This window comes from Polistes dominula, unplaced genomic scaffold (genome assembly GCF_049000335.1).
Source record: "Polistes dominula isolate Pdom_NZ unplaced genomic scaffold, Pdom_raw_medaka contig_31, whole genome shotgun sequence".
NCBI lineage: Eukaryota > Metazoa > Arthropoda > Insecta > Hymenoptera > Vespidae > Polistes > Polistes dominula.
In genome coordinates this window covers 7,379,314-7,394,920 of record NW_028300925.1, presented here as the reverse complement: position 1 = coordinate 7,394,920, position 15,607 = coordinate 7,379,314, and the positions used below count along the sequence as shown (strand labels likewise).

The 15,607-nt window shown below is 32.2% G+C and overlaps 1 protein-coding gene across 2 annotated transcripts in view; it reads right to left on the bottom strand.

Annotated features, from left to right (window-relative positions):
- LOC107074003 (uncharacterized) overlaps positions 1–15,550 on the bottom strand; it is a 48,478-nt gene extending 32,928 nt beyond the window's left edge. Inside the window, exons 1-4 of one of the 2 annotated variants that reach the window (XM_015335010.2) lie at positions 15,435–15,550; positions 15,005–15,206; positions 13,253–14,333; positions 13,060–13,162 (exon numbers count right to left, since the gene is read on the bottom strand). In XM_015335010.2, coding sequence (XP_015190496.2) covers positions 13,060–13,117 — 58 coding nt within the window. In that variant the 5' untranslated portion in view covers positions 13,118–13,162; positions 13,253–14,333; positions 15,005–15,206; positions 15,435–15,550. Of the gene's footprint in view, positions 1–13,059; positions 14,918–15,004; positions 15,207–15,434 lie in introns of those variants that run through there. The other variant, XM_089171137.1, reaches the window with a different exon arrangement.
- Positions 15,551–15,607: the final 57 nt, after the last annotated feature.

Below are 15,607 nucleotides of genomic sequence, written 5' to 3'. Positions count from 1 at the left end.
CTCCTCCTTCTCATCTCGTTTGCATTAGTTGTTGCTCGTATACAAACGTTCAAGTACTACGAACTCAAAGATCCCAATCAATAAATTAAATATGGAGGAATCAAATAAATTGATACGTCAAATGTCAATTAAAAAATCAATAAAAATTCATACACTTGAAATATACTAAATCTGATAATAATAATACTAATAATAATGAATGTTAAAGTAAATACTACTTTCTATCTCGTAGAATCGTTTAATAAATGACACTTGAATACGTAATAACGTTGTAATCAAAAGATCGCGTGCGAACTGGTTTCCATTTCTAAGGAAAGAAAAACCAACGGAGAAGGGAATGACGGTGAAACGAATGGAATGAGAGAGGAGGGCTCGTGTCGAAAGGTAAAGTAAAAAATGAATCGAGAACAGCATTGTCTCTCTCTTTATCTCTCTCTCTCTCTCTTCGAAATCTTCTTTCATTCGTTTCAAACCTTTTGCCTCAGCTTTGAGAAAAGTCTAGCTTTTGAATATGTCTTTATCACCTTTGAAAAATCTTTTTCTTTCTTTAATTCTCTATTCTAGGACACTTGCATACTTTTGTAGGAAAAGAAAAATGAAAAGAAGATGATGAAAAAAAAAAAAAGAAATAAAAAAGTAAGGTAAGAAATTATACGGAAATGAGTGCAGTATGTAACTCTTTGGATGCTTACTCTAAGGTATCTCGAGTACGTCATATGGAACAGGTGCCACCCTGCTTGTCCACGTAAAGACAGAGTTCACGTTCCCTTCACGACAGTTAGACGAGCGTATAGAGAACGTGTGTTCACTTCTCTATATGTATGTATAATACAAGAGAAGAGTATGGGCGCGTGTTCGAGCTGCGTAAATATGGCTCGCAGCCCACGTAGAATCGAGAGAAAAAAATACCAAGGTATACATTACGATAAAGACGGCTCTCTTCCTCTTCGTCTTCGTCTTCGTCTTCGTCTTCGTCTTCGTCTTCGTCTTCGTCTTCGTCTTCGTCTTCGTCTTCGTCTTCGTCTTCGTCTTCGTCTTCGTCTTCGTCTTCGTCTTCGATTTCTTCCTCTTCGTCTACTTTTCTTTTTTCTTTTCTTTTCATGTCTACATACGTAGATATGCATATGGATTGAACATTCTTTCTAATAATTTCTCCTATTTATCTTGAAATTACTATTAGCGAGATAATTTTTTTCTTTTTTTCACGAAATATTTTAGGATTGCATAATTGCAATTTTAGGTTATTATTTATTAGGTTAATTTTTATAATATTTATATATTATATATTTATATATTATATATTATATATTTATATCATATTATTATATATATATTTATATATTACATTATGGATATTATATATGTTGTTACAGTAAACTGGTACAACACGGTATTAAAAACATATAAATTAATTTGTCGATATCAAAATGAATTCTTTCTTTACATATATCCAATATTTTAAATAATTTCTAAATTACAATTAACTAACTATTTATTACGTAATTTTTTTGTAGATAAGAAAAAGATTGTGTTCTTTAGAAAGAATTGACTAGAAATCATTTTTGCGATAATGAGATTTACATCATCGTTGTTGTTATCAATGGCATCCCACCTAAGAATGTTATTAGCAAATTATAAGAAACTTCCGGTCGACTCCTTCTATTTTCTAGCTTATGACGTTGGTCATTGTTGCGCTGCCACCGAGTGTGACGACCTGACAACCTCGATACAAGCTTAACACTAGTTTCGTGCACCAAGATTATGTTCAACGATGAGAATCCCATCGAAAGAGGACACGTTCCTACATAAAGTATAATGCAAGTATCTCTTTTTTATTATCTTCATATCTAGTCACGTGATCTTTATTACTTCTAATGGATAAAAATAGACAAAGGTTAGACAATCAATTACGTTTGAATTAATATTCAACAAATTGACAAAGGATACAATTTTTACATGATAAGAAAAAATTTCTAATATAAATTTTACATAATTAAAAAATAATATATATATAATTAATAATTAAATGTTACTATGAAATAAATAAAGATGATATTTTTCGAGTGGTATACAAAAAGAATGATATATTATAATTTAAATAAAAATTCATGCTTTTCTCGTATAATTGCTATTATAAACATTTAAAAGATCAAACAGACTTTCTATCTTCTTGAATAATTTTCTTTTCCTTTTTTTTTTCATAATAAATTGTTTCTCGAAATATTCCAAATATTCTTTAAGCAAAAGAAATATTTTGCTCCTATACCAACACCCGGTTCAAATTTTGGCACAAGCGATCCAAGCTATAATCTTTCACGGACCAAACATCCGGTACCTCGTTCTCTCTCTCTCTCTCTCATTTTTTCTTTTTATTTTTTTTTCTTATCTACGCGAGAGAGTGAACAATTTTCGATCCACCTCCTCCCAAATATGATCTTTGAATTCTTTTCAAAATAATCAGTAATTTTGGAACCGTCATTAAAAAAAAGAAGAAAAAAAACGGAAGTTCTAAATCGAATTTGTCATTCGAACGATTCCATATATTACTAAGTTCTACTCGCGTGATTATATTTATTTATTTATCTATTTTTTTCTCTCTCCCTTTATATCCTGAATTTTTCTCTTTTCGTCATTTCGGCATTTCGTGTCCAGAATTAAAGGTCTCTCTTGCATGATTTTTTTGAAGGATCTCTCGTCGCTCGGTAATTTTCGAATTCTCGAGCAAGATAATGATATGAATTTTCTTCAGGGTTTCTTAGACAATGCTCTTGAAATTATCTCCCTTTCTACGCCGTCTGGTCCTACATTTTTTCTCCCTTTTTTTTTATATTTTTTTCTTCTCTTTTTTTGGTAATATTTATGGATCATTCGTCAGTTCAACACGTTAGCTTCTTAAATTTATTCCACGAAATATGTTCGATCAATTTCACTTTCAATATGTACGAAGTAAAACGAATTCTTTTATATGGAAAAAAAAAGAAAACATATTTGAATTTGCCAATGATAACACTTTCTTGTTCTTTATCTGTTTGGCTATTTTATTTCCCTCCCTCAAGGTTTCAGTTTTGTCTTTCTTCAAATACGCTATGCAATCCCTTCGTTCCAGCGTTCAAGCATGGAAAGGAAGACCTTTCGTGGTTCGAACCCTAGTTAGAACATCATTTATTATAATATCTATCCGGTTACAGGTCATGGTTTTGGTTTGTTGGGGGTCTCCTGTGATTATTAAGGTTTCATGAGGAATCATCTTACTGGGAGGACGTCTATCGTTAACTTCAAGTTCTTAAAATCGTTTTTACGAATTTTTAATCTAATCACCGAAACAATCAAATTCAAAAAAACACGTACTCGAACAAGAAACAAAAAAGGAACAAGAATGAAAGAATAGAACAAATGGTTTGTGTTTAAATGTCGGTAACAGTGTTTGTATAATACATTCGAGTTGGAACTAGTATGAAACTTCCTGTAGGATTGTTCAGGGATGAATCTCACGAAAGGATAAGAGAAGTTTCTTATATCTGTGTTATACACACACTTATTTATAATACTTCGTGTATTACTCTTGTACAAGTACTTACATATTTGCAAAAGGTATTGTTCGGAATCGTGAAGCATGAAAAACCAGAGACTCGTTCGTAGCTCGTGCCAAACTTTCAACGTTCCTCGAGTACAACATATGTACATTTATTTTTACTTCTTATATATGTAAAGAATAATACACCTATCTCTTTCAAGACATTGTTTGATAAACGTTGTTAGAAAAAAAGAAATTTTACATATGTGCGTGCACGCTTATAATCAAGTTTATTTTTTCCTCGTGGATAAATATAAACTGTGAAAATTCTTAAGAAAATATCCTAAAATAATAATAATAATAATAATAAAAATTTAACGGTTACTGTGTACAGAGTAAATTAATCGTCACACGTCACCTAATTACCACACGTTAATCTTTTTAATTGCGAGAGTTGTCTAAACACTTGGACTCCCATGATTTTAAGTAGAAAAAGGAAAAAGGTTGCGAAGAGGTCTCAGAAAGATACAAAAAAAAAAAGAAAAATATGTGTAGAGACACAATGGAGTCTGTAAAGTGCTGCGAACCAACCATAACTTCTTCTTCTTCTTCTTTTTCATATTCTTCTTATGAGACGAGAAAGAAAGAAAGAAGAAGATGGTGGAAAAAGGAACAGACGATTCTATACTTTTTTTCTTTCTCTTACTGTCTTTTATGAAGAAAAAAGACAAAATTCGCGCGTGTCGCAGGAAAACGAAGAGAAGTACGGGCCTGCAGTCTCCACCTTGACAAGAACATCTGCTACGCGTATGTCACCTACTTCCGACTCGAAATTTGCTCTTTGCCCCACCACTGCAGCCGTCGTCCGGCCTCCTGTTTGCCATTCAATCCTTTCGTGTTATAAAAAAAAAGAGAGAAAAAGAGAGAGAGAGAGAAGATAACGTATGCGGGTGACACGCGATGAAGGCATCTGCATGAGTGAAATTTAAAGGTTCGAAAGTTTCCAGATATTTCTACGAAGATATTCCAAAAAAAAAAAACACACAGGTAATTCGATTTCATTCGAATCATTTAACTCTAAAAAAAAAAAACTCCAAAAAATCATCTTCCATTTATTTGATCAGAACTTTTATTAATATTTATTGCAAGTATTTTTATCATTTATATTTAATTGTAAGAGATATTGAAAAAATAATTGAAAATATTATAATATATTAGCACGCAATTATTAATGAAAAATTTGTTGATATTAAACACGTGTTATTTTTACTATCTCTTAAATAAAAAAAAATTTTCCTATAAAGATAAATAAAAAAAAATCTCATGATTGCGAGTGAGTCAACTTTCCTCAGCGAGAAATCGCAATTGAACGCGTAGTAGATGCCGTTACGCGTCGTTGGGTGTCCCCGAACGAAGGTCTCTGATGTTAAATAGGGGTTAGGGCTTTCTACCAACACGTGGCCCTGAGCATTCGAGCATATTGCAATACAAGACACGTGGCCCACTTGCGAGAAACATCTCGATAAATCGCTACTCGAATATGATCAAGCATCCGAACCTTATTCAAACAAATTTTTATACACGTAGAAACTTAACAAACAATACCTACGATCAACAACGCTATTATAAAAAAACAATTAAAAATAAAACTAAAAATCAATTAAATTTGATATAAATTATGTTTTGATATTAATTACTTTATTTTAAAATTTTGAATATTTATTAATTAAACAAAAATTATTATTTTGATTCATTTATTCAAATTTTAAGTGCATTATTTTTTTTTAAATATTTTGTTAAAAAAAATTTTCTAAATAGAAAAAAATCAAGATCATTGGTTAAAATCGTACAAAATCATGGAAATTGGATCTGTATCATTATTCGTGATATCTATTGGGTAAGGTGATGCCAAGTGACCTCTCTTAAAAGTCTTTTCATTGAACAAGCAGGTCTTCGTCGTATCGATTGGCCAAAAGGAACCCCCTCGACGTTAAGGGTGATTTAGTGTACCCCATGGTACATAATACCTACGCACTGAACGTTGGTATTAAAGTTTGATACTTTGCGTGGGTCGAAAAAATACATTTCGGAGGCTGCAATAGCAACCAGTCGGGAGGGGTGGTGGTTGTGGTGGTGGTGTGTTGCAGTATACATCGTATTCGAATAAGCTCTCGAAGATGAATGTGTCTGTGAATGAGTATTCCGCACCCTCCAACGAATTCGACGATGACCCTGCTTTTTTTCTTTCCCCATATTGAATTATTCAACGATCCTTCAATATTTTCTCATATGTTTTATTTTTACCAAAAATTCTGTATTTTTTTTGTCCCCCGACTAATCGTAAAATCTTATCCACGTTCAACTGAACTTTTAAGGAAAAAAGAAAAAGAAAGTAAAAAGTTAATTAGAAAATTGTTAGAATTACGAATTACGAGTAGAGAACGATTAAACGGTACAATTTATCAAGTGTAAACGCGTGATGAATTATGGATGGAGAAAACGATCAAAATCGCTTTTCTAGTCTGTTAACGATGTCGACATTAATTTCCTACGATTATAAGATACTATATATATCTATGTGTGTGTATAAAACTATCGATGTTATCATTAATTTCGTATAACTCGTAAGATGGTGTACGTGGTGTTTATATATAAGATTGTGTCATGTGCTTATGACATTTCATTCCTGTGTATAATATTAATGCGTTATTTTCCAGATGAACGAGTTACTCCGTTAGGTAAAGCCGGAACACTCAAAAGGTGCTATGAACGAGGAGGAGAGTTGTGGGAAAACCGCATTGCGGCTTTCCGAGTATATCTTTCTCTTTCTTTCTTTCTCTCTTTCTATATCAATCTCTCACTCTTTTTTTTCTTTTTTACACGAACAGACTAAAAATCAAGAAGCCATTGAATTTCCGGTAAACAAAGGGACCATGTCGTTGTTGCGCCACAGGACTACACGAAGAGAATCCCGTGTTCTGAACAATAAAAGTGCCAGGATGATCGGCGTGCGATCTATGGAAATCCGAATCGTTGTGCGATCACGCGCGAACTTTTGTTTTCCGCTTTCTTTTTTTGTTCTTCCTTTCTCTCTCTCTCTCTCTCTCTCTCTCTTTTCCCCTCTCATTTGCGGTTATTATAGATAAAATTTTATTGTGGTAGATCAATAAATAATGCTAGAATTGTTTTATAATAAAAATTAATATTATATTTGGATGATAGATACACTAATATTTTGTTATATTAAAAATTCCTACATTATTACTTATTTTCCTGCTATTTAATAATATTTTAAATCAAATTAAAATTTATCAAAAATATATTTGTAAAATTCTCAAATTGTAGTTATTTAGAAAACGAAACAAAAAGAAAGAAACAGTGTATTGCACGAGATTTCGAAATGATATTAAAATATTGTAATTATTATTTTAATAATGAAAATAATATTCTAACGAAATAAATTAAAAATCATAAAATATAAATAATAGTTAGACGAGACATCAGGTGAACGATTATCTGAGTTAGTTGAGTGGTTGTCGGTAAACGTCATCTTTGTAGACGTTCGGTTAGCACGCAATGGAAATCAATCGGTCCAGCTGGTGCATGATTCATCACAGAAATATGAGAGAGAGAGAAAGAGACGAAGGGATAAAAGAAGACCACGGGGACCACTCTCTCTCTACTTCTCTCCTTCTCTATCTCTCTCTCTCTCTCTCTCTCTCTCTCTCTCTCTCTCTCTCTCTCTCTCTGGATATTCAGCTACAATCCTGAACTTGTTTCAAGAAATTAACGAGAGTATAGCGATCGTAAATCCGTAAACTTAACGATCGATGAGTGTACACTCGAAACACGATCTTCAATATTTTCGATCTACCAATTTGCTTCTATATATAACATATATATATATATGTACTTAGTTTTATATGTATGTACAAAGAAGAGGATGTTTGAGATTGTAACATGCTCCTGATCGTAAAAGCTATTGAATGATTAATCGAGCGACAACCATTAACTCTTAACAAGATTGGAATTGTATTTTTACGAGGTTACATTCGACCAAGCAAGAAAAAATAATATACAAAATCAAGGAAATTCTAATATTAGTCAAAGAAATTTCTTTTTTGATTCATACCTTGAATAATAATTAAACATTAATATCTTGTTTTGATTCAAAACACAAGAAATACAATATCATATATAAATTCAGTTATTTTTCAATGAAATTTCTTTTCTAATTTATATCTTAATAATAATCCAACATTAATATCTTATGTTAGATTTAAAAATGTTTCTTTAATCATATCCAGTTAGCTATCAGCTCGTAAATTACCTGAGAAAGCAAACGAGTCGAGATAGTACACACGAGATCGTATAAACAGTTGAAAAATAAACGAATTTTATTATCTATTCTCGATACAGGAACTCGCACGCATGTGCATACTCGCATTCACACTCTCGATATGAAATAAATTATTTCACGTCATTATATACCTACCACATCACATGCATATTCAATACTATATCCTATAAATGTGATACTAATCGATAATCAATCGAAAATGGAATTCTTAAGATCGATTTTCTTGAAATCGTGAAATAACATTAAGTTTATTAATAGAACATTCAAGTATGAAACACGTAAGTAAGTAAATACATACTTGCATATACATATATATATTATACTAAGTATGTGTCGTCGAGATGTATAGGATTGGTTTTCTTGCTTCTTGGAACACGATCCTCAAGCATGACTAATATTACGATCAGATAGAATTGTTAATACCTGCTTGCTACTAAGCATGCAAAACTAAGACTTAAAGTAGTGTCGGAACACTAAAGAAGAAGAACTTCGTGAGTCGAATTGCTACTTAGCAGAAGATGTGAATGTATCTTCTTGTACCACCACCAACTTCATAACGTAATCGTTAACTTTCTAAAGCAAAAAAAACTCTAATCTTTAACAAACGGATAATTCACGCGAATTATTTTTAAATAAAAATCCTAAACCATGATAACGCACAGTTTCGTTACACTTTCGAGAAGAAAAATCTAATTTAAAGAAAAAAAAATTGTACAATTTTCTGTTTTTGTTAAGACAAAAGTATTCTCTTTAAATGAATCAAAGAAAAAAATGTTCAAAGGCGGCGCAGAGCAATTTGATTATCTTCCAATTGAAGTTCGAGCAAGAAACCATACGAAAGGTTGATAGGTAGGAAGCAATTTACACCTCTTTTCGTTTGGGTGCGAGGGTCTAACTACAAAAAGAAAGCTTCTGAAAGACCATTAGAGGCTGACTGTACGAAATATAAAAGAAGAATGAAAAGAAATTAAAAGGAACCTTAAAAAGAAACGTTCTTATAATTCGTCCAATGGTCAAACTTTATTTCTGTGTTCTTTTGAAGATACTAAAGAGAATCTTTGGAACACATCCAGAAAACATACTACACATTAGGTCTCGTCTTTTCTAATCTATTTATGTAAGTAAATACATTCTCCTCAATGCATCTAACATGAGTGAAGAGAAATCGTATTAATTGAACTAACGAGACTGGTATAACACAGAAACTGCATACAAGCTTTCTATATTGCTCGATCAAAGTTAACCGAGTATGACATCTGTCTCTTATGTCCATCGTTTCTAACAGACACAATATCTTACGTGAAACATTAATCCTAAACTCGTCGTATTTAGAAGACAAAATAAAGAAATAAGGAAGAAAGGAAGGAAGGAGAAGGCTTCTTACTTAGCCGGTTTCACCGATGACGACGGCCGTTCTCGCGCCATGAGAATCATACATCATCGCCTTGGTGACAGCCACGAGAGAATAACGACAAAAATAAGAGAGAGAGAGAGAGAGAAGAAAAACATAAAGAGAATAAGAAAAAGAGGGACGACGTTCTTAGCAACCAAAAAGTTCTCTTGGAGAAGCAAGAACCAGACAGACGGAAACAAAGCAAACCATATTACTATTAGAATTTATATTCAAATCTAAAACAGTAATATGATCATTTATTTTATTTAAAAAAAAAAGACTACACACGACGAACGATAATTGGTCCAAGTACAACAAGTAGTTAGGACCCTCAAAATAGTCCAAAATTATTTAAACACGCTACGAGTTCAATCATTTTATTGTAGGACATTTGTTTTATAAAATATTGACCTCAATTTATAAATTATAGAAATAAAATATATGCATGTTACAAATTTTTGACTGTTACTGAAAACTTTTGGAACATTTTAATAATATTTGCTATTTATATTTAAAATATTCGAAATTCAATTTAGGGATCATTGAATATTTGAACTTTTTGAGAAATCAAATAACAAATTTGAAACGGGTAGTGAAGAATTTTAATCAATTTTGGATCAATTAAAAGGGTCTACGAAAAGGCAGATGTGCCATGAGTCGATATTTTAAAATCACTTGGTTGTTCCTTCACTCGACTCGAGTCGAACGTGATCGCGATACATTTATCCATACTAAACGTTCCGCTCTACTCCACCTACGTATAACATACATCGAGAAAAAAAATTGTTCGAAGTATTACTCATACCATATCGGAAGTTGCTAGACATTTTTTTCTTCTTCATCATCATCTATTTTTTTTTCTTTTCATTCAATAAGGTTATACTCTTTGTATATAATATATAATAGTTTATGAAAAGTGATCACGTATCATCGATTATCGTTCGGTAAAGAATCGAAGATAGTAATTATAAACGAGGAATTTACATATGTATGTGTGTGTGGATGTCTGTATAAATGTGAATGTGTATAAATGTAAAGGTGGGTTGTCTAAGATCGGAGAACACCGTGGGCGGGCGAATTGTGATCCTTCTTAAAGATCACCCTCCCTTATTATAAGTACCCTTCTTTGTAAAAGACGATATGCTATTGCGAGTTCTCCAAAAAGTCCTTGAAAATTTGTAGGAAGATATCGTGCGCGGGTGGTCTCGCTTATATAGTTTCCCTTACCCACCCCTCTTTTTTAAGAGTATAATGTATACTTTAAGATATATGTAAATGGGTAGATTGATAAGTTTGAAATCTTAACAATAAACGAAATAAACTTATTCATTTTGTATTCAATATAAAAATTAACATGAACTTTTTTACGGGAAAGTCAATACTTTTCTTTCTTTTATTTGGATTAGAAATCTTGTAAGTATCTTTTCTCACATATTGAACTCAATTTATAAATCAGTTTGACTTAACGAATAAAAATATTATTTGTGTGTTAGGTTGACAATTATTCATCTCATCCAGATATTTATCGTCTTACTTATTGTTAAGTATTTGTTAATCTTGTTCGATTTCTTTTCAACGAAACTGTAATTTGTATAAACGACACAATTTGAAAGAAAAATTCTATTTATGTGTATGCACACATAATGCGTGAAGAACGGAAATAAGAATTCTATTTGAAGAGGGAGAAAGAAAAAAATACGAAAGAAAATCCTTCAGGATTGATTCATTCTCAATATATTCAACAAAAAAAAGGATCCGTGAAAGGGCCCATCCTGAACAATTACACGGATGTAGCGAGTATTGGTTTGTAAATGCTTTCCTAGCTATTGTATACTCATAACAATGCAAATACTATCAAAGGAATAGAAACTGCGAAGAAACTTTATTTCCTTTCTTATTCTTTTCTTCCTTTTTTTGGGAAACCCGAATATAAACCTGCATGAACCTGAACCGCATCTATTACTGGTCTACCAAAAACTTAATATCAAAAATACCGAAAAACGTGAGCAATCCTTTAAAAACGATCTCCATTTAAAACTCGAGTATCATCTATCTACAATTCGATCTAAACTTTTGTAAATACGAAAGATACGAAAAACATGCTCACACAAGTTTCCTACCGAATTTAGTCAGGTAGCTAACTCACCTTTCTTTTTTGTGTTTCTTTTTTGTGTTTCTTTTTCTATGTAAAAATGTATCAAACAAAAAGAAAAAGCTAGTCCTATGAATACAAAAAGAAAAATCAAACCGATTTTCTTTCTGATCGAAATTTAAACCCGATCACGTTCGTTCACGTTTCTATTCATCCTTTTCCCTAATCCCGAATTTCCATAGAACAACGTATATGCATGCGAGCATGCGTGTACATTCTAGAAGCTTGAAGAATTTTATTTAAATTGTTCACCTTTGTGTGATAAGGAAATGAATGAATTCTTTGGAATTCATTTTTATCTTATCTGCATTTACTGCGAGATCAATGATGCATCATGATAAAAAAGAATATAAAGGTATTAATATTATCTGTGAATAGTTTAGAAGTATAAAATATGGAATATGAATCATGGAAGAATCGTGAGGTTGGATATCGTGTGTTCTATAAATAAAATGTTCGTTTGATCGATGGTTAAGAAGGTATCCTAAAAACGCAAATAAACGGTGTTTTATCATGGAGCTTGGATATTATAAAACAGAAAAGTGGAAGCATCTGTTTTCAAACTTTAGAATATCTTCTTACGTCAATGGATGTTATTAATAATTTTTAAAATACGAATACACATACAAACAGAGTGTTTTCTAACTGTTAAGACAAATGAATAGGAGGAAACTTACAATTAGTCACAAATGTAAAATAAAATTCTAGAGAAAAATTATGATTTAAAATTTGTCGAGTACATGTACACTTGACTGAGCTTGCAACTCTGGAAACTAAAAGCCTTGTTCGATAAGCATAAGAGTATAAAAACGATATAAGAAATATCATTATACCGACAATGTTCTTAAAGATATTAAGAAGCACAAAAATGGTTTTTGAAATATCCGAAAGTAAGATAAAGAAATCTATCAAGCTGAAACTGAATCGAGTGCATGCGTACTCAACAAATTTTTCAACATTTTTTTCTGGAAAATAAAAAAAACTTATATTAACAAATTTTAATCTACATTTTCAACTTATTGTTATATTTTTTATCACCCCCTGCTCGTTTGTACTACTAATTATAGGAGACCCTGAGTATATATAGAAAGAGAGAGAGAAAAAGTGAGAGAAAGAGAGAAAAATATATTAGAAAATATAAAGAAATCGAGAGCGTAAAAGAGGGATATACAGAGAGTTCAGCAATCCGAATCGCCTATGAGAATTCATCGTTACAAGCTATGTTATAATTCCAAGCATCGCGTGGTTAAGTATAATGCTGCTACTCTGTACTTCCGATACCGTTTCTACGGAACATATCGCTTAACGTCATCGCTCTGCATTTTCGTTTTCCGTTTCTCGGAGGAACGACCCTATGAGGAATGTTTTTCCTGTCCGTTGTCATTAAACATGAAATCAATCATTAATAATAATAATAATAATAATCATAGAATAATTACAGAAATAATCTATGTAAACATCAATTATTCATATGTTCATCTTGTAGAATAATTATCATCAAATTTAAATAATAAATAGTACGTTACTCATTATAATGAACACGATAAAGAGACAGAGATGCAAATATGAAAATTAATTCGCGCATTGACATATATCAAATCATAATATCATAAATAAAAATAGTAAAACGGTGTACTCACTTTGACAGTAAATGCCGCTGACGGTGATCAACAGCGTCAGAACGAATCCAGTAATCATCTTGATGATGAATTGAAATCCGATGTATACCACAAAAAGTCTTTTCTTCAAATGTAAAAATTAGAAATCGTTGAAGGATGAGTGTAACTTGGAACGTCGTTTAAAAGGTTCTGTCTACGAATGAGATAAGCATACCGTAGTGGGGTGTTCTATCGAATACGAGTTTTTCCAAGAAATTTCGATTAACAAATTGTCTATAGAAACTTTGAAATTTTCGGTTCTCTGTTCTTTTAATCTCTCTTCGACGAGCGTGAAGTCTTTCTCTGTCTTTCTCTGTCTTTCTCTTTTTCTTTCTCTTCCTTCTTTTCTTCCTTACTCTGCCTCCTGTTTCTTCGGATAACGCACGGTGAATCGGAGCGTGTAGCACTTTCCACCGTGAATTTTATCGCGAACCGTCCGGTACACCGTTCCGCGCTCTACCGGTCAACCGGTCAACGTTTTCTTCGCCTTTTCTCGAAATCTACGACTTATCTAATTCTTATTTTATTCCATACAAAATATCTCCTATTATCCTTTTTAATTAATTTCACGTACAAATTGATCTTTACGATTTCCTTACCACTCGATCTCTCTTTTCTTCACAATCATTTAATTGTTCAAAATTTGACGCATGTCAATAAATACAAAAAAAAAGAAAAAGGAAAATAAAATAAAAAATCAACTCAAACGTATTATTCGAATGAACAATAATTCGAATTTTTTTCTATCTAAATTGATCTAACAGGTTATTTGTATATTAACTATATAAGCAAAATCAAAATGACAGACGACAGGGATGATAATAATTCGCGGCGTGCAAAAGTAGAGACAAGCGTACGCAGTATAGCGATCCGCTTCCAACGCCGGCTCGCAAGCGAATACCGCTGAGCACGATGTTCTTCCGAGTTCCGTGCTGCCGGTATAGGTGCGCTCTTCCCCCACCATTCAACTCCAGCAGCCAAATCATACTACTCCCACTCTTGGATAACTACCGCACACGAGACACCATCAGTCGCCGCCAAGGCGAGCATCTCGGAAGGAGTGTAGTTATTCTCGACCCTCCATCAAGTTTCCTCTTCGTATTTTCTTTACCCTCTTCATCCCCCCACACACAGACACACACGTACGCATTATTATCGAACACGTAAAGATTTTGAATAAGAAACTTGGTAATCGTATCGACAGCTTCGATGTGTTTCAACTTCAAGAAAATAAATCTTTCTAATAAATTATCTTTCTGAAATAATAAATAAAAATATTAATAGTCCGCTTTTGAAAAAAAAAACATTGTTGTTTGTTCGTCCATGAAAATTTTGAATATGATTTGATGTTAATAAATAATTCCGAAATTATACATATTATGTGTAGTAAAGATCGATAAATGAATGAATGAATGAAAGAATGAATGAATCGAATGAATGAATGAATGAACACTCGACGGCGCATGCGCCACATACGAGATTCCATTCCCATTCCAATACCAGTCCCACACTCCCATTCTTTTATTCTTTAACACAGTGCAGCATGTCTGGTGAATGCACAACAGGAGTAGAATCCGTAAAAAGGTTTGTTCTACGGACCATTGACGACGTTCTTATCTCATATATTCAGTTTATTCACTGATCGATTTTAAAATGAAACGTCTCTAATTCGAAGAACTTTCTTACATCGAATCGATTATATATTTTGTTTTTATTTAATTCGATTCATATTCTAAAATTTTCATGATAATTGAAATTAGAAATTGTACTTTCAATTCTGAAATTATATTAAAGAAAAATATGTGAAAGTATAAAATTACACTTATTTGGATTTACCACAATCTTTTTCGAAATAAAAGAATTTTGAATCTTTTTTTCCAAACACCCATCCGAAGGTTCCATCTAAAAAAAATCTTCAAAAACGCACCTCTTTAATATGCAGCTAACGTAGACAGATAGGACACCACAAACGGGACTCAGAAACTCGTTTTACTTAGCAACTCACTGTTTTGTCAATGAAATAGCATCGTGTGTTTTCTTAGAAAAGAAACAAAATCTTCCTCGCAGCAGGATACAGTGATTGCACTTCTTCGACCGGTACATCAATGTTATCGCTTGATTTGATCTTTCTGCAAAGTAATCATACTTTTTCTTTACAACAAGAGATTAAGAACAAAAGAAACAGTTGATAAAATGCGTACAGTAATTAAGATGACATTGATTGTGAATAAAATGTTCAAGGTAATTAATCGTAAAATACAAATAAAAAACTAAGTATCTTCATTTGATTATGAAGAATTTTTTGGTCATCCAATTAAAGGAACGTTAAAAAAAAATAATCAAAAGGTTAAACTTACAATTTATGCATTAACATCGAGTATGTATCTTGTTTGCGCGTCATTGAGTCTTAAGATAATGACTTAAATCGCCTTAAAACAAACAACTTAATAATCTTGATTTAAGAGGACTCGGATTCTACCTCACGCAGGCGTAGCATGCATCTGCTATATACGCCAAGCCCTTATCTGAA